General features: G+C 34.0%; 1 protein-coding gene across 1 annotated transcript in view; it reads right to left on the bottom strand.

Annotated features, from left to right (window-relative positions):
• CNTNAP4 (contactin associated protein family member 4) overlaps positions 1 to 22,182 on the bottom strand; it is a 207,791-nt gene that overhangs the window by 47,415 nt on the left and 138,194 nt on the right. Inside the window, exons 5-10 of the mRNA XM_068177573.1 lie at positions 21,848 to 22,051; positions 21,501 to 21,685; positions 19,665 to 19,808; positions 17,159 to 17,420; positions 10,899 to 11,045; positions 4,840 to 5,011 (exon numbers count right to left, since the gene is read on the bottom strand). Coding sequence (XP_068033674.1) covers positions 4,840 to 5,011; positions 10,899 to 11,045; positions 17,159 to 17,420; positions 19,665 to 19,808; positions 21,501 to 21,685; positions 21,848 to 22,051 — 1,114 coding nt within the window. The remainder of the gene's footprint in view (positions 1 to 4,839; positions 5,012 to 10,898; positions 11,046 to 17,158; positions 17,421 to 19,664; positions 19,809 to 21,500; positions 21,686 to 21,847; positions 22,052 to 22,182) is intronic.

Raw genomic sequence — 22,182 nt, 5'->3', positions numbered from 1 at the left:
TAAACAAGGATGAGTGTTTTTCACAGAAGAGAATTAAAAAAAGAAGTAGAAGTTGAAGTATAGGTAAAGTAGGTAAACTGATAGATGTCACCTATTTTCAAGGAAATCTGTGACTATTTTTGTCAGTGAAACAGCTAATCTTTTATCTATTCTCTCACTCAAAAAATGTATTACTAAGACTAGTCAACAGATGATATATGTCTCAATGAATTCTGTTTTGGAGCCTGAAGATAAAATTTAGGCACCAGGCTTACAATTATTTTGATTTTAAATACTTTGTTTGACAAAATTACATAAATATGCGTACTAATGTTTCATAGGTAAATGCTCTATCTTACTTTCTGTAGGTATAACAAATCATCATTTATTATAAATACAAATCTCTAGCAAAACTGCCATTCAAGACCTTCAGTGCATTCACTGACAGGTGGTCTGCTTTTATTTCAGTCGCACTTTGTGTCTTGTGCCTTTTTGATAAAGACATTATCCAAAAATTGTGGTTTACATAGTCTTTACTTGTATTGACTCCCTGTCCCTACTAATTAATCTTTCTAATATTGTTCACAAGATGAAAAGCTTCAAAGAAATTGATGATGCTTAAACCAAACTTAATGAAAGTGAAAACAAGTTAAGAGTATAATTTAAATCTTTTACCATTAAATTTAAATCTTTTAACATTAAGTTCTTTCCTCTGCTTCAGAATGTATAATAGAAAGTAGCCACTAGCTGCATCAAAGTAAATGTAAACTACATTATATGCTGTGACCTTACCCTAAAGCAAGATTTAGAATACATCTTTCTTTGAACAAGCTCATTTTCTAAAAAAAAAAAAAATATTTCTCATATTTGAAACAGTATTTCTAATACTTCATCTATAAAAATTAATTTTTGGATTCATCACCACATCGGCTAAAACCAGAAAAGCAACAGCTGATTAAACATCTACCACATATTTCTTGATAATATGCTTTTAAGTGTATGGCTTCTGAAAATTATATAATATTTTAAACCAAGGCAGCAGCCTATTCATAACTCTAAATTAATATTGAGAGAAGAATCCAGAATATGAATATAGTTGTGATAAAGAAAGGGAAAAATAAGAACTTTGTCAATTTCAACTAGACACATTTTTTGTATACTATTTCTTTATCCTGGTTCTAAATTATGGCTAAAATATCCTTATAAAAAAGCAAAAACCTGCTACATTTTTGACGCCTATTACTTCTTTTTTCTTCAGCTTATTAAAACAAAAAAGTAAAAAAAATTATTTCAGAACTGTGCAGTGATCATAATTTTTATTTTTGGCTTTTTCTTTTAAAAGATATAAACCCATTCAATCCTTTTTTTGTATGCTGTTGCCAGGACAAAAAGGCAAAAGCTCCTGGTAGGAAATTGTATGTATCTGTGTAGGGCTCAGTATAATTAGGACAGATACATCTGGTACTCTCTCCTCAGAGACTAAATATGCTAACCTTGTAAGGTATTTAAATGACACTGTGTCCTTTAAAGTGATTTTGTGAATGGTTTATAGCTAATTATGAGTTATTAAACCAATATATATTGGTAAAGGAGCTGAGAAGAATGATATTAAGGAGAAATATATGAAGGTAATTGTTTGCATGCATAAGAGATATATGAGCAATAAAACAATATAAAGATATCGTGTAATGAAATGGCTAAATGAGGGATCATGGAAAGACTGATGAATGAAAACAGTCATAACAATTTAAGACTAGGATGGGAGTTAGAAAGTTTATCAAACTGAGAAAACTGAAAACAGGAAAATAATATGGCATTTGTTTGTATAAAATGAATTAAAAAGGTAATAATTTATATTCAGAAAAATTAATTATTAACTAAACATCTCTCCATGATGACTGTAAATCTCATAAAGAACATTCTTCAGATGTTAAACATGTCTATATGAGGTAAAGAATGGATTAAATAGAATTATTTTTAGTTTATTTACTATTGCATATAAATCAGTTTGCTATGCAAAGAGTAAATTTTATTTGTTTTCGTTCACTTTAAATGTGTAAAACTAATATAAAAAGACTACATTTAGGTGTCAGTCACTTCTATTACAAAAGCTGTCAATAACTCCGGAATTTGGGCCATGCTTCATGATTTGGAACTGAAGATGTAAAGACTCACATAAAGACAAAGAAGGGATTTGTTTGCACTCACCTGTAGGGACATATTTACTATCAGGAACACAAAATGCGCATTAGCTTAGGGCATTCAAAGACATTTATAAATCATGGTGGGAAGAAAGCATTTTTCCTCAAACAATATAGTGCACAGGATCATACAAGCTACCTATTAAATATTGTTTAAAACAAGTAAGCAGTTTTAATTTTGCCAAATATATGTGCTTTATCACCTGGGATTTATGGTGAGATGTAGAATTAATTTGATAAAGAGAGACATGAAGTTTGTTCCAAACTATGAGCTGCAGATATTAAATTAAATGAGACTGTGCGAGGAAATGGGAAAGAAATAGTCCCAGAAACAAGACAGCACAAGACCAGAAAGAATTTTTAAAAGCCGTCTATTTTGAAAAAAAATACAATGAGGGTAATGAAATATAAAAATGAGTGGATTAAATTTCTTAGGAAAACATATTCTTAGCATTTTGAGAACTGAAAACTAAATCTTTGTTTAGATTGAGATCCAATGCAAGAAAGGTACAATGGTCAAGATAGAAGAAGAGACATAAATTAACACTAGCAGATATTAGAGAAGACAAAACCAACCAAATAAAAATTTCTCATAAAGATGTTATTTTCCTTTTGTATCACTGATCTTGAGAAAACACAGATAATTTTGATGAAGTATGAAAGCAATATAAGCTCAAGTAAATAAACTGTGAGCAAGCAGTAAGATTTAAGTATTCTGACACTTATATACTCCAAATAATGCTGGATTTGTATATACTGAGATTTACATAGTGGTTTTAAACATCAATTATTGTTTATTTATACACACCATCTTTTTAAAACCTACATGTACAAACTTACATCTTATGGCCATTCAAAATGGAAAATAGCTGGAATCACTACATAAAAAAATGTACCATTTTCCTTTAAAAATTTGGTAAAATATGTCAGTGTTCATGGAGGACGAAATGGTTTCTAAACTGCAACTCTGAGATGAGCATTTTAGGAGGTCCAAAGTTACTTTGAACAATGGAAAATTCATGGTAAATCAGACAGAAATTGGTATAATTTATATTGTGAGCCAATTGGGTGATATTTTTCACTCATAATCTTGCTTAGATATCCTTTAATGTGTTTGACTAAAGAATATGCAGATTCTCACGTTAGATTCTTTTCACTTGATTCTCTTCCTGATTTTGTCTTCATACAAGCAAGAAAACAAGCAGTGTAACAGAAGCAAGTTCAATTCCAGAGTACAAAAAACAGTAGGGATGCAGGGCCTTAGAAGCTGAATGCAAGTGTCATAAGGACCTTCAAAGAGGAGAGGAAGGAGAGTTATGACTGAAAAGTGAGAAAATAAGTCAAAGGCAGTAGTATGAAAGATAGGTAAAAAGAAACATCAATGTATGTGGCATCCCAAGCATAAGTCCCTAGTAAGCCATACAGTTAAGTTTTGACTGAGGTCAAACTGTGTTTTGGCACATGTCTATCACACTTAGTACCTATTGCAAAGTTAGGATTAGCTCAGTAAGGGATAAATTAGCACAGTTATTTTATATATTTAGTTAGTTAGTTAGTTAGTTAGTTGTATATATTAATATATATGAACTGCATATGTTTCTAATCTATGATAGGTGTAGAAATATTAGTGAGTATACACACTACAAACACAATTGGAAGCAATTGAAAGGATCATATTGTGGGCAGAACTTTTATCCTCGTCTTGGACTTTTCTCTCCTTAAACTTTTATGAAGAATTAGGTAAATAGCTAGTATTTTTTTCCATCTTTCATCTACAAGGAGTAGTGACTGTTTCCAAAATAAGAACATGGATAGCTGTACAGTGAGTCATGTCTAGGAATGGATTGCAGTTCACAGAAGTAAGGTTGTGTGACTGATTCTGAAACTTGCTATTGTCTTAAAGCAGATCTCTGCCTACAGTGTTTTCCCAAAAAGACATAACTTTTGAAAAGTCTTGTGATTCAAAACACAGACTTTTTGAAATCAAAAGACACTTTATGAGGACTAGAAAGTGAGGGAGAATTTTTCAAAAGCACATGATTCCCCTCCGCCTGCTGTGTCCTTTCAGTACAGCCTTTCACCTGGGTCCAAGTAAAACATTTTGGGATTGAAGACAACATAACTCTCTGTAACTGCATTCTCTGGAGTCTACAGAATAAAACTTCTCCTTCTATCGACTGTTTGTGTGTTTGCTCACTCTCTTCTCAGCCGCTTGTGTTGTTCTGCAATTCTCTCTGCTTTCACTACACTGACCATGGTCTAAAAGGCAATTGCTCACTCACTGTGATGGATATTACCTACTGTGTTTCTGGAGATGTAGAATATAGGAAACAGCAGTTACTTGTAAAAAACATAGTATTTTAAAGGGTGGATGGGACTACAGGTTGCAGTAGGGGATTTGTGTCTGCAGCTTACTTGTAAAGAAAATAAGCTATTTAAATTTGTCAGAAACATAAAATCATTTTAGTCAAAGTTAATTTTATTTGCAGTAAAAGGAAGTCTATTTGCTATAGGTTACATATTCTGCATTTATTCTGGATTTTTCAATTCTTACAAAAGAAACAGCATGTCATTTTGTAAATGTTCTGTTCTTTGTCATCAAATCACTATTAGAAACAAAACATAGACATAAATTAATCAGTAAACAGAATTTTCTCACCTGTCTGTAATGCCACATAAATCTATGAGAAGATCACTGAAATTGCCAAAACCATTTTGCTGAATGGAGATCATATCCACTGCTTTGTTACCAATGGAAATATGTCGCATGCACCCTTGAAAACCACCAAATGCGGTATTACATTCAGAAATGTTTCCACTGCTAGGACAGCCTGAAAAAAAATAAAAACTGGAGCTGAAAATAAATATTTTATTGAAAAACATTATATACTTCAAAAGTATATAAATTGGACTTTTATAACCTCCACACATTTTAAACTTTGTGATTCGAGGACTTTAACCAAAAGCTCTTCTGATAAGCCATGGTTGTATGACTGAAAAGAAATATTTCTCTGCAGTCTTACTGTTTTTAAAGCAGATGCAGAACATCACTAAAAATTTTGTTAAAAGGATAACCTAACCAAAAGTTCCAAAGCAATGAGTGGAATCAAGATATGAACAGGTAGACTGTGAGATCTTAGTCCCAGAATGTTAGGTTACAATACAAGGTCACATGATTTGAACAAGTTTTAAGTCACAATTGAAGCCAAATAAGAAAAAAAAAAAACCCAGTTATTAAGTACAGTGATTTTGCTCTATCAGCTGTTAGGATTATTTTGTAAAGTACTGAAACTTCTTGTTGCAGACCGTCAATGAATGACTCAACTAGGAGAGATGCTCCATTGAGCCTGCAACTCATGGACAAGGAAGAAATGGTTGAAAATGTAAAGGTCAAGGACAGTCTTGGTTACAGCAAACATGAAGATGAAGCTGTGTGGTTTATGAGTCACAGAGAAGAGAGAAAGAAATAAATTCCAGAATTATAACCCTTGGCTTCAGAAGAGCCAATATTTTTCTGTTCGGGATCTGTTTTGAGGATACCATTAAAAAATGCCTTGGAGATCAAAAGGGCTGGATAGTTTTCAACAAAAAAGATCTTCAGAGCAAAAAAGAAGTCCATAGCAATATCAAAATAGTTAATCAAGTGTGGCATAAGGCCTGCAACATGGAGCTCCTGAGTGAGTGCAAATACAAAAAGAAAACACATAAAATGTGGTAGCAGGGACATGCAACATAGGGGGGAATACAAAGACACAACCTGCGCATCTAGGAATGCACTTAGGAAACGAAGAGGAGATAAAACTTGCCAAGGAAGTTGAAGTGCAACAAAAAAAATTCTGTAGATACAACAGTAAGAAAAGGAAGGCTAAAGAGATTATGGATATTACCCATATATCACATGCGGCAGGGGATTTAGTGACAAGGGTCTAGAGAAGAATTGTTTCCTTCAAGGTCTTTTTCTTCACTAGTAAAACTGGTCCTTGGGATTCCCATATCCTAGCAGAGTATGAAAAAAGAATGTAGTATCCATGGTAAAGGAACACAGTAAAGGAACAAGGTGCACTTGAGCATGCTGCAGGAGCTGGTCAATGCCATTTTAATGATTGCCATTGTCATTGTGAATTCATTAACATTTTAATCCTCAAAGGGTCTTGGCAATATGCTTAACTGCTTGATAATGGGAAAAGTTACACACATCTTCAAGAAACTAGAGGGCCGATAGTCTTATCACAGTGCCTGGAAAATTCACAGAGCAAAACTTCTTAAAGCCAGTCCTAAACATGCAAAGGACAAGAAGTTAACTGTCTAACTTTAGTTTCAAGGTTAAATCATGCCTGACTGAGGTCTTTGTTTTCTTTGCTGAAGTGATGAACACTATAAAGGGAGAGCACTGAGCATTGCATACCATGACTTTAGCAAAGACTTGACAGTTTTCTATTGTGTCCCTATCACCATATTCATAATATATGTGGGTGGGATAAGAAGGCAGTTGATGCTGCAAAATCCAGCACTGAGCAGAAGATTCTTTAGAGATCAGTAGTGACAACCTTAATGTCTTAATTAATGACCTGGATCATGAGTCAGCATGCGCTTCCAGCAGGAATGCAACTGATACCAAAATAGAGGCAGGGACAAAATGTTGTAGAGCAGGGCTGCAACTCAAAGGGACCTAGACAGGAATGCCATGAAATTCATTAAGAACAAGATCAAGATTTTTAATCTGACATGGAGCAAGTCCACACAACAATCCAAACTGGAGGATAACTGTCCAGAGAGAGGCCTGAGATCCAAGTGACTGTCAAGTCACTGGGGAAACACTCTTGTAGCACAAAAGGCCAAAGCCATTCTGGGATATATTACCAAGAGCATAGTCAGCAAGTCTTGTGAAGTGGTTCTTCCTGCTACATGGCACTTGTGAGGCCATATCTGGAGTGCTGTAGCTCTGGGCTTACCAGTACAGGGGAGGAAGGACATTGATGTCCTAGACTGAGGCCAGAGGAGGCCTCCAAGGTGGCTGGAAGTTGGATGCAGTTATGAGGAGAGTCTGAGAGATCTGGGCCTACCTAGTCTTAAGAAGAGAAGATAAAGCTATCTGGTAAGATGGCACAGAGAAGATGGAGCAGGACTACTTCCAGCAATATATGGTGATGGGACAAGAAGCAAAGGACAAAATTATAAACCTGCAAATTAGGATCATAAGGCATAAGACACAAGCAACAATTGTTTTTCTGTGACAGTGGTCCATATTAGAACAATTTGCCCCAAGAAGTTATAAGATTTCTATCTTTGCAGTTGTACAAGGCTTGAGTGGTCACATCCAGTACATCTTATCTAATCAGACTTGGTTAGAACTGAGGCTTAGACTACATAACATCTGGATGTACGCACTCTGTAAGAATTTAATATTGTGGTTTATCTATTGTCTTACTGGTCCTGAAATGCCTTGTTCACTGATTGCCAAGTAAGTAAACATTTGTAGTAAATAAATAAATTGCTTTAATCCTGATTTGGTTTAAAACATGTACATTGAGCAGTTTTTCCCAGTGTCAACTAAACTCTGCACTACAATGTTTTATTTGTCTTTCTTCCAAGGGGTATTATTGTTTCTGCAATGATGCACAAGGGTCATCCTTTGATTTTAGTCAAACAATACTGCATTCTGGTTTACAGCATTTGAAGACCTTCTTGTTTTAGGATGTTAGGAAGCAATGAGTTTTAAGACACTTTTGTATTCCACAGAGCTAATGAGTACTTTTGAAGTCCTGTAAAGACAGTGGAGAGGCTTATGATACAGAAAAGCAAAACAGTGGAAACTATTAAATATATTCAAATAAGTGTGCAACAACATAAATAGTATAGATATATTTTTGAGAAATATAGATTAGAAAATGCATTAAAACTGAAATTTTACAAGTTAATAGACTTGCAGTGTGTATAAATCTGCTCAGGAACCAAACTATTCAAAATTGTTATCATGTTTCTAAATGCAAATGTTTATTATCTACTTCCTGTGTTGCTTTAAGAACAACAAATATGTGGACTTGAAAAAGTAAAAATAAGAGCACAGTAAGTTTTCAGCACCACACACAGACAAATGAATTACAGATTTAACCACATGCTTTATGGCATTCTACAGTTGAATGGCAACATAAATTCTGTCATTTCTGGTGAAAAATATGATGCTCATTTGAGAACTAAATACTTCCAGTAGAGCTTAAATAAATAAATAATAGATAAACAAACAAATAAATAAACAAATAAATAAAGGCCAGAGCAAGTATGAAAAGTTTAAAATTTGTTGGCATAGCTATTTTACAAGATTGTGTCTCAGATATTTTTCTTGGTGTCTCTTTTTCAAAAATTGTCTCTGTTAGAGAAGGGAAAACTACCATTTACATTCATTAAATTGTGTTTCCTTACAATTGTAGACTGGATATTAAAGATAAAAAGAAATCCTTTAATCATTAAGTTTATATTATGTGCTAATTGCAATATTAAATGGTCTCATTTTCCCTTACATTTGTAGTGAGTTTTTATTACAAGAATTGAGACAGGTTAGAGATCCTTGACGATGGCATGACTAGAAATTGTGCTGACATAACTCTAAAATATTTTCATGTTTATTACACATTTTCCTAGTTAAACATACACATTTCCTGCATAATTTGTATTCATTAAAACAAGTAAACAAGTCACCATGTCCCCAGGACATCTCCCCTGAAAGGCTGCTACTCATATTTTAATAAACAGCACAAACACGGTAAATATTCATATAAATTTGGACAGAAAATAAAAATGCATTGTCTGCATTTTGACACTGACATATAACATAAAAATTTAATAAAAAAAATTCTAAACTCAGAAACCCACTTCTAGCATTCCCTAACTTTGTATGAGATGCATGAGCTGCAGTTTTCAGTGATAAGGCTGAGATCAGAGAATCTGAGGGGTGGATATGCAGTTGGAACTTCCAGTATGGAATTATTTTGCCCTCTCCACACTGCAAAACACAAACGGAAATGCCCTTCTACAACTTAATTGAATATGCTGCTTTTTGTAAATCCCCATGTCCGAGATTGAGAAGCAGGAAGTTTTCTATTGCCGTCTGTGTAGCAGTTGTGTTCTGAGCAGTTTTCCTTATCTCCTGTAAATGGACCCATCAATGTCTTGCCACATGACTCAGAGATAACTTCCCTCCACAAGCATTTTCTGTTTAACAGGTGATCAAGGACCCACCACATGACTCAGAATGACATCAGCCCATTGTGAGATGCTCCACCCAGGGGCGAGGAGGTAAGCATTTCCATCTAGATATACTCTGGGATTTTTGGACAGAAAGGCAGCCTTCCCACAGGTTTCCAAGAGGACACAGCTGGGATTTCCACTCAATGACTACACCTTTTCTACAGAACCACTGCTCCAACAGAAACCACATCTGCGACTCCAAGAGGACTTCAGCCACTCCAATTTGGACTGCTACCAACACACTGGACAAAGGGGTGTCAGGTTGTATTCTGACTTTGTCAGTGGTCTTCCTTTTTTATTATAGCATGTATTTTGTTTCTTTTCCCTTTTCCCAATAAATCGTATTTCTGACTTGGAGTCTCTCACTGGTTTTGCTTTCAAACCAGAGCACCCCACATCCATTCTGAACTGTTCATCTCTGCCATCAACCCTGCAATGGTGAAAATCACCTGATCAGAGATCTGGGAACCTGAACTAACATAGAAGGGTTATTCAAGGCTAATATTTTGCATCTTTCTCTGATTTTGTTGATTATTAGCCAAGTCAAGGGGTATTTTTAGTATAACAGGGTAGATGCCAGATGTGAAAATTCCTGTGAATTCTCCTGTAGCATTTACTGTACTAAGAGTATGTCTGTGAACATGAAATTTATTTAGAACCTATTGTTTAAAGGGATGTGATCTGTGGACAATGACTGAGTCCATACTTATGAAATGTTTTGTAGATGACTTTCTCAGTTTTCTCAGAAACTTGAGAATTATTAATAAATAATTAATAATTTAATAATTCAACCATTAATGTTTAAAAGAGAGGAAGCATTAGGCAAGCAATGCACTCAGGTAATGTTTATCATTGCTACTATGCAGCCCATTCCCAAAAGAATTATATGAATAACAGAACAACCTATTCCACTTTATCAGTAATAATACATGTTATTAATGACATAATCTCTTGATGACAGATGACTATTGATATTCCTAGAGAAATGAAGGCATATGTACATATAGGTTTTTAGGTACAAATTATATTTATCAAATGTAGAAAAGTTATACACTGTGGTAAAAAAAAAGTCTATGTATCATACAAAGAGGGTATTTACACAGATAAACATATACTTAAGGTGAAAACGTAAAGATATTACAGTGGAAGACTCTTCAAAATATTCATTTAGCAAAACAATAAGTCTTCAGCAAGAGAAACCTTTGTGTGTCTGTTTGATTGCCAGCCAGACTATATTCAATTATCAGAACACAATACAAGTTATGACAATCTAAAATGTGACCAAGAATTGAGGGTTGTGATTTATTCCACCCAACATGGTAAAATTCAAAGGAAACTGAAAACAACATAACAGTGCCTGAACCAAGCTAGGCAAAGAAGACTTGAAGCAAGCCAAACAATTTTTTTCATTTGATTAGATAGTGATGTGTAACTCTTGGATATTGCCTATATAAACAAACAACAATATTTCACCTCCAAAGTAGAAAACATCTGAATAAATCTGCAGAGGTATGAAGGTATAAGCAGATGAGGTCATATCATTGTCCACTCTTACACTGATACGACTCCTTTTGACAGAGAGAGATACAGAATGCCACTGGCCGTTATTTAATCCAGCACCTGAAAGAAAAATAAAACCCCAAAATTTAGTATGAACTTCCACCTATTGTTATACTACCTAAATGTTTTAGAACTGAAAAGAGAAGGAACAAAGAGATCAATCATAGCCCACATAAAATCTCCAAGTGATAGTAAAATGAAAAAGAACTTAATAAGCATAAGCATTTTTGTGAAGACAGAACCTTGCTTCACATTTGATAAATAAAAAATAAAGCTACTTCAGTGAATGTCTTAGTGTTGTAGCCTAATTATCTGCAATATATTAATTTAATGTAATGACTGCGAAGAGTATCCTCTCAATCCAAGGAGGTTATCATTAAAACATCATTGTGATGGTAGATACAATATTTTACACATAATACATATTTTTATTACACTGTTACAAAGTGGTCATTATATTACAATATGGCAAAATAGCTAAATACTGTAGATGCTCAAATCTTCAGTAATCATTGTGTCAGTGGCACAAGACAATTTTGCTTTCAGCTGATTCTTTTATTGTACATGTGTGAGAAAATTTTCTGCGAGTTTAGCCACGACCACAAATTTACATTACCTCTGGCTGTGCAGGTGTAAGGTGTCACAAAGCAATAAACCTACAGCCCTGATTATTGAAAAAAATTATGTATCTATAAATAAATTCTACACAGGGCAGCATGTAACCATGTTATTATCTTTACCAAGTGCTTAAAGTCAATCATGTTCTTGAGTATTCTTCAGAACAAAGGTACTTCTTTCAGTGAAGAACAAAGAATAAAACCATTAAATTAGGCAAAGTATTTTCTTGACTGCAGAATGCCTGTGATTTGTGACCTGTGATTTCCTTCTTGAAATATCATGTATTTATGTAGTCCTCTCTAGAACATGTTGTATCCGCTGCAGTAACAGTCCATGAGTTAAGAGATTAATTCAAACAGAAAGAAAAGAAGCAAAAAGGGAAAAATGAGAAGGTTCAAATAGCTAAATTATAGCATAATTAGGATCCATAGATTGTTGACTATCATAATCTAAATACAAGACTGTAATAAAATGAAGAGATAAACCCTAGAAGGACATTGCAAACTCAGATGAACTATTACCTAGATAATATCTCCAATGTATTTAAGATTATTTTAGTCCTATACAGCTTTTCTCTCATTTTTTCCTTACTTCACTCAGCATATTTATTAGAGAACATGTAACAAGAAATCCTAAACATATTGCTTTAGCCCCAGCCTCTCATAGGTACTTCAAGTGATTGAAATTTTCCTCAGTTACATCTCTTTAATACATTATCTCTTTCTTTAGAAATTAAAGAATCATGGAATCATATAGCATTTTGGACTGCAATCAAAAAACAGTTTGATCAATACTCCTCTTTGCAGGGACTTTTTTTACTGGATCTGGTTGCCAAAACCCCCATACAACATACCTTTGAACATTTCCAGGAGTGGAACATGTAAATATAACCTGTATCACTTCAAAATTTTTTAAAATTAAATTAATTTAAAATTTTTAAATTTTAAAAATCACTTAAAATTTAAAGAACCTCTAGTTCTGCCACTGCAGATCCTTGAAGGAAAAAAGAATAAAAATATCCATTTCAGACCTTCTCTTATATACTGAAAGGCCACAATAAGGCCTCCCTAAATTTTTTTTGGTTTTTTTTTCCAGGCTGAACAATACCGACTCTCTCAGCCTGTTTTCATGGAGATGTGCTCCAGCCCTCTGATAATTTTCATGGCCCTACTCCAGTCTCTCTCTAGCAGAGCCATGTTTTTCTTGTGCTGGGGACCCTAGAGCTTAAAGGAGTTCTTGAGGTGGGGTCTCATCTACCAGCACTCCCAAGTTCTTCTTGACAGGCCTGCTCTTAATCCCTTCCTCCCCCAGCCTGTACTGATACTGGGGAGCACTAAAACCCAGGTGCAGGAATTTGCATTTAGCTTTGTTGAGCTTCATGAGCTTCACATGGGTGCATTCTTCAAGTCTATCAAGCACCCTCCATCTTCAAATCTACCAAGGGTTGCATTCATTCCCTAGAGCAAATCAACTGCACTACTCAGGTTGGTATCATCAACAAACTTGCTGAGGATACACTTGATCTCACTACCTGTGTCGTTACTGAAAATATTAAATCTAGCATTAAACTCTGTCACTTTATTTTAATTGTTACAAGGATAACTGTTTTTAATTCTTAGTTGTGCATCCTGCTTCAGTAGCTTCTTGTTCTGGTGGGTAAACCATATTCCAAACTTTGCAATATTTGACTGTGAAGGTAGGTAAGAGACAGTCCTAACACATAAAGAATGGTATTTCAGACAATCAGAAGTTTTGGTTACTGGAAAATTAATAATATGAATTTTACACTTTTTAGTTGTTGATTGTAATTCACCTTGCTGACCTACTATATGATTTTGGAATGGATATTTTACCTCTCCTTCTTAGTGGTTGGCATGATTAGAGATATTCAACAATGTCCACGTAGCTGAGGTTAAGACTTCCTAGAAATCCCTTTTATTAAGTCTGAGAACTAAGGAATGCCATTGTGGGAGCACAAGACACTCTGAAGAAAACTGTTCATTTTAGCCCTTGAATTGAGAACTTTGACTAAATTCACATTTGCCTGTATACACCCACTACATGGTAAAACATCTAAGTGGAAGACGCCAGTGGACTACCAACATCTACATTCCACCTGAAACTTATATTGTCTGCTGTTCTACTGTGAGTTAGAAAAATGCTTAACCACAAACAAACAGGAAAATCAAAGCCATTAAATTTTTTAGTACATAATAAGGTAGCTGTTAAACAAGATGTCCATTTATTCTCATGAGTTCCATCATTTTAAATCTAAGTATTAAAATAGAGTCTATGGGAAGTCTTGCAGAACAATGATACCTGACCTCAGGAGCACATGGATAAAATGCAGTGTATATAAATTATTCAGTGAGAAACAAAAAAAAAAGTTTAGAGGAAGTAATTTATAGATTAGTCTGAAGTATAACAATGAAATCCCATTATGATTAAAATTATTTAACTAAAAGCTGCATGGAAATTAAAAGCTGCATAGAAATAGAGAGTCAAAGAAGAAACTGATTAATAAAATCTAACATTTACACATATTGTAATTCAATTTGGTCTCATAATTTGAAACAAATTAACTTTGTGTTGATTTCTCTTTTTTTTAAATCTATGTTATTTCTTTGTGAATATTTGATGTACCACTTGCAAAAGAGGCTTCAAATGAAAGACATTAAGCAGCCATTCTGCAAAAGAAAGATAGAACTCACTAGAACTTAATTAGTTATGAAACGACATGCCATTCTCTTCACTTTTATATGGTTAAAGAAATTCTTAAAAAATATTGAATAATTAATTGAAGACTTGTGCACAAACAAATATGCTCAGATTTAATTATCAAATATTACGTGTGTGTGTGTGTGTGTGTGTGTGTATGCATGTGAAAGTCAGGTCATATGTCCTTGCCTGTAGGGGAGCAAATCTTCAGTCCAACAATCCATAATTTAATTACTCAACCTCCAAATGCAGACTTGAATTGCTTCAGTGATTTCTAGAACAAACACTGCAAAAACTCAAGGAAAAGTTTCCCATATGGTTTTGTTAGATAAATTTCTTCTCAGAAGAGAATAAGATGATTTTGCTTTAGCTTTTGTCTTCACAAAGACAAACACAGTTCCTCCTGTTAGACTTTATGAAGGAAAAGCTTAATCTAGCATTAGAACATTAAATTCTGTTTCAGCATAGAATGTCAAGATTTATTTTGGGATGTTCACACTAATATTTTATGTATTGCATTGCAGCTTTGAAATTGAATAAATTGCCCCCTGTGCAAGTCTACCTACTGCTGTTAAAGGTGGACTACCATCAGCCAGTCTGTTAAAATGGCAGTGCATGGCAACAGTTTTTTAACATACATCACCCAATTGAACAGCAATTTAAATAGTTCCTAAAAAACCAAATTCATCACTGCTAACTGCATACCACTGACATTCTTACTAAGAAATTGACATTTTCAAATGGTAAGCCTAGGGAAATTTCTTGTCATTAAAGTGGTACTCTTTGTGCATCAGTTATTTTAGAAAATAAAACATACCAGAGCTGTTCCTATTATCACCCACAGGAACAGGATGAAAGTATTTATGTAAATTTCAACATTATCTGTGGTCATTACAGGCTTATAGTCTTTTCCTGAGTTAAAATAATCAGCAATTTAAAATTTTACTTGTAATCACTATAGACCTGTAGAAACATAATGAACTTCACAGTTTCTTTCTTCCTTCCCTTTCCCCTTCTCCCTCCCCTTCCCATTCCTCCTCAAGAAAGGGAAGGAATTTTTATTTATTAAGAGGATTTAAAGTAAGGAATCAATCAAAGAAACAGGGGCATGGAACAAAGATTAAGGAGACCTCATGTTCAAATCCTGTGGCTGTTTCTCTGTCCTGCTTCGTTCTGCTTTGCTCCCTTTGCATTATACTGCCTTCTAAGTTTTGAGAACAATTTAGATCAGTTGATTCTTATTTTGTCTTTATACTGATTACAACTAGTTTGGGGGTTTCTCACTTGTTTTTTGTTACATAACTGGAACTAACCTGGCTTCTTTTACACTGATAATATTCTGCTCCGTGAATACGAAATGGAAAATACATGCTTGTGTATGGGTCAAAATGAATCAAAGATCAAGTGATATTTTGGATATCATAAATGTGTTTTCTACATCCAAATTCACCATTTTTTCTACAATATATTCCTCCCGCTAGTGGACTCTGGTCATCTTTGTCCATACAGAAACCACTCCAACCCCAGATTCAATTTCCTCATATGATACATTCCTTGTAATCCTTTATCCATCTAATCTCTTTTGTCTTTTTTCCTGTCTTAAGACTCATCATATCATATCACATCATATAATCCATCTACAAGTAAAGGGCAAAATTAAAATTTTTTGCATAAAAAATGAGAAGCTCTAAGTTAGCTGTGATACATGGCATGTCAGACAATAGTACAATACTGATAAAGAGCTGCTAGGTGAAGGTGATGATATTATTACATGGGGATGTTACTGGATCTCAGCATTTTATAAAAAGCCTTTGAAGGTGGAGATGATGCTTTTCTGTCCTGCTGTCATATTTCCTGAAAGATGGAGATTCCTGACTGGGCTAACAGTCTTCTTGTTCCCACATCAACTGCCAACAGTGTTCCGAAAAACTGAGGAGACTCTTTGTGAAAGACTTAGTCCCATTCCTTCCAGGCAGAGAGAAAGTTAAAGCTGGAATCTGCTTAGAATTCCAACTGAATACTCTCTAACATGACTGTGTAGCACTATTGTAGCTTCATCCTTTTGTCTTGACATATTTGTTTGCCAAAGGCGAAATTACTCATCAGAAGACTAGACTAGGTACTAGATTTCTGAAAATCTATTTTACCCTGAGAGATGCCTAGCAGTGCACTAACATAAGTAGATGATCTAGTCTTGATTCAGCATTTAACTATAAAAGTGACCCTTTAGCTCTCAGGTATTCATTTTCCTCAAGTTCCCTTTTCTTTTTAATCATAGACTCAAACTTGCCCTGGTTTTCTGAAATACAATCTGGTATTAGGCATCCACTGTCCCAGACTAATGGATATCTCTGCAACTGAGAACTCTAAAAATAACAGACATTATATTTATAGTGATGTATAACTTTATAAAAATATTTGTTACTTGATACCTTTTGAAAGCACAGACAAATGGCAAAAAACATCTTAATGACTTAGCTTGACAGAGTAAGAGACTAAATTTCTTACACTTCACAACTGAGAAAATTGCTTGGATTTCCGAGGTTATACACATGAGCTGTACACAGTGCATGCATGTTAAACTAAGAATTCAATTTTTCAGTCTATATTATTGCAAGTAATTTCTGCTCACTCATGGGGAAAAAAAGAGTAGGTATATTTGTGAGAAAAGAAAGCATTTAGAAATAATTAGGTGCAAAATTCCCACAAGTAAAACACAGCTGCACACAAACTAATAAAAAAAAATAAGTCAAGAAAACAAGTACTAAATAAATAACTTTAATTTTTTTTCTTTTATGCATAGGAGTCTTGTAATTTTTTTTCTTCATTTCTGTTACCTGTAGTGATGTCACTCAGTACTCTTCCTGTTTTATGAAGATTGATTTTGACTCTCCCATCACTCAGATATAAGAGGAAACCACTGGAAGACTGGTGCAATTTACTGGATAATAGAAGTCCTTCCTTGTTCCAAGTGCGAAACTGAAAACTGACAAATACTTCATCTTGCCCTGATATGCCTCGCAGTGCCAGGAAACTGCTGGAGCTCAGAAATGTAACAGGAACCACCTCTGGCTCTAAACATGAGAAAGACATATTGCCCTAGAAATAAATAAAGCAAATATGGCGTTAGGAAGAGTCATGAGAATTTCTCCATGGAAACTGCAGTTTCAAAACACGGTATATAGTACTTGAATGTATTAGTCTAAAAATCAAACATGATCATCAGTTTGAGAAATGTTTACATAGTTGTCTGACCAGAGTAGACTCATCTGCCTGCACAGAGTGGCAAGGACCTTTGAGGGAATGACTTAAGATCCTAAATTATGAGGCTGATTTAATGCTACTTCAGGAGTTAGAAAGATCTGCTTTGTTCCTAGTTTGCCTCAGCCTCAGTAAGCATTAGGGACTTGACAAATTCTTCAATGACAAATAAATGCCATGCCACTGACTGCATGCAGACACTTACATGGGTCTAAATGCTTGGTTGCAGAGAAGAATGTTGAGCTGGCACTGGCTGTTTAAGATGGTGTTAAATTTAAGAAAAAAAATTTCAAATTAATGCAATTGGAAACGTGCATCAACTCCAGTATTTGTTTTCACAAACAGAAAAATTCCACATATAAACTCTTGCAACTTTTAAATGCACAGCACATATTTTTAAAGTTAAGAGAGAATGTGTTTTCAAGCAGGCCCATATGGACTAGATGATGAGTTGTATTTACGCACCTAGCATTTATTTTGTGTTTACCTTCTTCTGAAATAACTATTTCTTAGGTAAACCTGTGGTTGAATTAATTGAGAAATTCTGAGAGTAATCTATGTCTGTACTTGTATTTACTGATGCAGATAAGAAATCTGGAATGCGAATAATGCATTTTTTGCATCTGGTGTCAGAGTTAGTTATCACTTTATGATGCTTGATAGTAGTATACTGTGCATTCTGATCTAATGACTTGCTGACACCACTTGAACTATAACTAATTTCTTCTGGAAAAAGGATTACTAAAGATTAAGGTTTTTGGAATTTAAAGTGCACCTAATTTCTGTTCAACACTAAGAGGTTTTAAACTTTTGAGCATACATAAAACTTTGACCACATATTAAGTAGCTTTAAAATCAATTTAAGAAAAATATTCACTAGTCTCTGGTATGGCAAAGTATTAAAGTTGATGGGTTTTCATTTTCTTCAAGGAAAATAGATAAATAAGTAAAAGCTTTGCTTTACGAGCACAGCTGTACAGAAATGAATAGTCAGCGAAACTGAAACACAGCAAAAAGGTACTCATCAGATTAATAAACCTTCAATGCTAAAAGCTGGTCATTTGCAGATTCCCCCAGTAAAGTGCCTGTTTAACAGGGATTCTGTGGTAACAGAGATTCTTTCTATAATATTTAAATTATGAAGCATCTCCTAAATAGTTTTAAAAGTAGCACAACAATTTAAAACATTTGACATGAAAGTAATGAAATTTTCTATTACAGGTAAATTCATGCCCTTCCATTAGTCTACTCAGAGACTACTATAATTGCCCATTCCCCAGTATTCATAAGCATCATGCAGAGGTACAAGCTTAGATAATTTTAGAATATTTCAAGAATATTTTAAATTATTTTGAGCAGATTTCTATGACACCTCTGCATTTTCTGCTGCTAAATAAGTACATGTTGCAAACAAAGACGACCCTTGCTGTACTAGGGAAAAAAAAAAAACAACAAAACCAACAGCAAAGGTCTCAGTAAAATGTCTAGAAAGCCTTCTACAACACAGAAGACATTTGTTTTGTTATTGGAATTGTTTCTCAAAAAGGTAGGAATTTGGATAATATGACTCCTGGCCATGTCACAATAAATGCATTAAGCCCACCAACCTAAACTAAAGGTCTTCAGAAAAGATCAGTATAAATTGAAAAACAGAACTGATTTATCAAAATGCTCTGGACAAAGTGGATCAGTGTCCTCAGAAATAAAGAACTTTTAAAACATACTGCTGGTGTTCTTAGTAGGAACATGTACTTTGCTAAAAAGCCAAAGATTTGATGGTTTCTGATGCATCTTGATACTCATTGACTTTTGTCACCCAGTTAGCACAAAACATTGTGATATCAGACATTATTTAAATATCAGCTCAAGACCTCAAAAATAAAATGCATCCTGCCTTTTCTACTAGGATGATCTACTAAGCATAAAATGAAAAGTAGCCCAACTTGGTAATTACTTTATTTTTCTTTCATTACCTAACATAGATTTTTCTAGAAATGTGTGCTAAGAGGTTGGATTTGAAAGTGATTGTGATCTTTTTCTCTGTTTTAGTTATTTTTTCTTTCTTAACTATAAATCTCTTACCACAATGTAGATCTGAGATTTATGCCTCCTGGCCAGGTCAATAATGTTCACTCCATTATAATAAATATTTTCAAAACACCCATGAAAGTTCCTGCGTGATAATGTCCCTGATTTTCCAGGCACTGGGATCCCTCCAAAGCTGAGCTTAGAAAGAGAAGAGAAATCAATAAAACTATTAAGTAATTTTCTAAGGAAAGAAGTTGACTGTACTGTAAGAGCAGAAGTCAAAGACTAGCCTATAATGAATCTGCGACTTCTTGTGTATTTCACTGTATCACATCTACATATTAAAAGAATAGGCTAACGAAAAATTAGGCTATATCAAGTCAAATGTGTGTAGCAAATAATTTTGACATTTTGGCTTTTTTTATCTTCTTCTGATAAGTATCTATATTTTGAATCAGTTTTCAGGGTCCATTACAGCTGTGAAACCAAGGAGAAGAAGGACAAGGCCAAGTACAAGGAGACTATGCAAAACAGTGTAAAAAGGGAGAAGACAATTAACAACAATTTCTTTAGAAACTTGAGCCTAACTTCTCCACTCTGTGCACACCATAACTACTATAATAGACAACAAGAGCACATCAAATTACATTATTCTAGGACAGATTTGAAACAAACTAAAGGAGGCACATTTTCCCTTTCAAAATGCTTAGGCTGTGCAGTTCCTTTGTATGGTGCTGTAAAATTATTTCGTTTCAGAAAGAAATTGGAAGACTTAACAAAAATAAAAACCCATTTAGAGCTACTAAATTCAAGAATATCATTCTTTCTAAATACATCCCTGCCCTAAGGCAAAATCTGCTAGAAAGCAGTAAATTATTTTAGAAAAGCATTGCCATGAGGGTGACCTTAGTTCTGCTCTAGTCTATATTTTAACTCTTTTACATCATCAGAAATAGGATTCCAGTATAAATGAACATTTGAGCTCACATATTTCAAAGCTATTCTAGACAACATTGTAAAAAAGGTCAGTCTAAACTATTAACCTTTTAATTTATAATTTGTTTTAAAACAAATTGTCAACCAGTTATTTTCGCTCTTTCTTTTTTTTTTTTTTTTAATTAGTATGATCCTCCAGACTTTGATATTATAATTTATATTCAGAAATTCTGAGTAGATATTTTTGAAATGGAATAATGCAGACACAGAACAGCATGACATCTCACTCTAAAATGCTTAAAAATTGGAATGAGTACAATAAAGTCGGCAGGTTCCTGACATTCTGCTCTATCACTCATTGTCTCATCCAGCAAACAGTATAGGGAGAACATAAAGCAGCCAGTCATCACATTACAACTGTGAAATAGTGGTATTTTTAACCACAGGCAGGAAATTTCACAGCATATTACATCTACTACTTTTCATGAATCTACTATTTGTGCAAGAAAGATTTTTTTCACAGTATAATTTTCAGTTCTAACAGGGATTTAAGTATTGATATAAATATTTCTACAATGGTTTTTATGCTGACATTGCAATTTTCATCAAGTTTTATATTCATAACATGACTATTCATTAAATAATAGCATTGAATTGGGTCTCATTCATTATGTTTACAATTGCTTATCACATTTGCAGCTCTACTAAAACAAAGATATTAAAATAATGAATTCTGAGATGAAAAAGATGGTCTTTCGAAAATCCTGGGTTGAGGCTAGTGGAAGATTTGTACTCTAAGAATATTTTTTTTCATTGATTCATTCCCTTAACAGACAGAAAATCCCCAAGGTATTAAGGACTACAAACTTCCTTAAGTTCTGTCTCCTTTGCCTGTTTCTGTGCATTTGCATAACAAAGGTAATAAATGCAATAAAGGAAAGGTAATTTTCACACCTCATAATCAAGGTCCAAATAACTGAATTCTCCATTGGCATGAAAATGTTGAGTGTGTTTATCCACTGTAAAGTTTAGTTGATTGTTAAAATGCTCAATGAGAACAGAATGCCAGTGTTGATCATCCAAAAGGCTGCCCAGAGTAATATTAATTTGGGCATTAGAAGGATGAGTTTTAGTGTCACCTTGAAAGAAGAAAAATAAAAACTATTAATTTCATTCAAAAATATAATTTTTCAAAAATATACTGCTAGTTTAACATTAAAATCCACTTAAAAGTTTAAGAGAAGTTTTAGTCAAGAAATGCCTAGTAACTATATTAGACTTTATAAGACTAGAGCTGTTACCTAAATTAATGAGTAGGGACAGCTTCCCTTTAGTTAATTCCATGGTGATGTGGTCTCCATTTTGTCCTTCTCTGTGGAGGAGAATTCCATCACTTTGCATTGTCTTAAACTTCAGAGAAATCACATCTTTCAGTGCATTAATGAGTTTTTTATTTAATGTGTAAATTAGGCAACTTTTCCCATCAAAGCCAACCACCTCAGACCCTAGAAGTAAAGAAATGAAAGATAATGTATAATGCTATGTCTAAAAGAAACAGTTGCATGTTACTTCAATATGGTATGAAGTTCCATCACTAACATCTCTAGATCACTTGTGCACAGTAAATCGTACTTTA

This window comes from Anomalospiza imberbis, chromosome Z (genome assembly GCF_031753505.1).
Source record: "Anomalospiza imberbis isolate Cuckoo-Finch-1a 21T00152 chromosome Z, ASM3175350v1, whole genome shotgun sequence".
Classification (NCBI taxonomy): domain Eukaryota; kingdom Metazoa; phylum Chordata; class Aves; order Passeriformes; family Viduidae; genus Anomalospiza; species Anomalospiza imberbis.
This window is presented reverse-complemented; position numbering and strand designations above follow the sequence as displayed.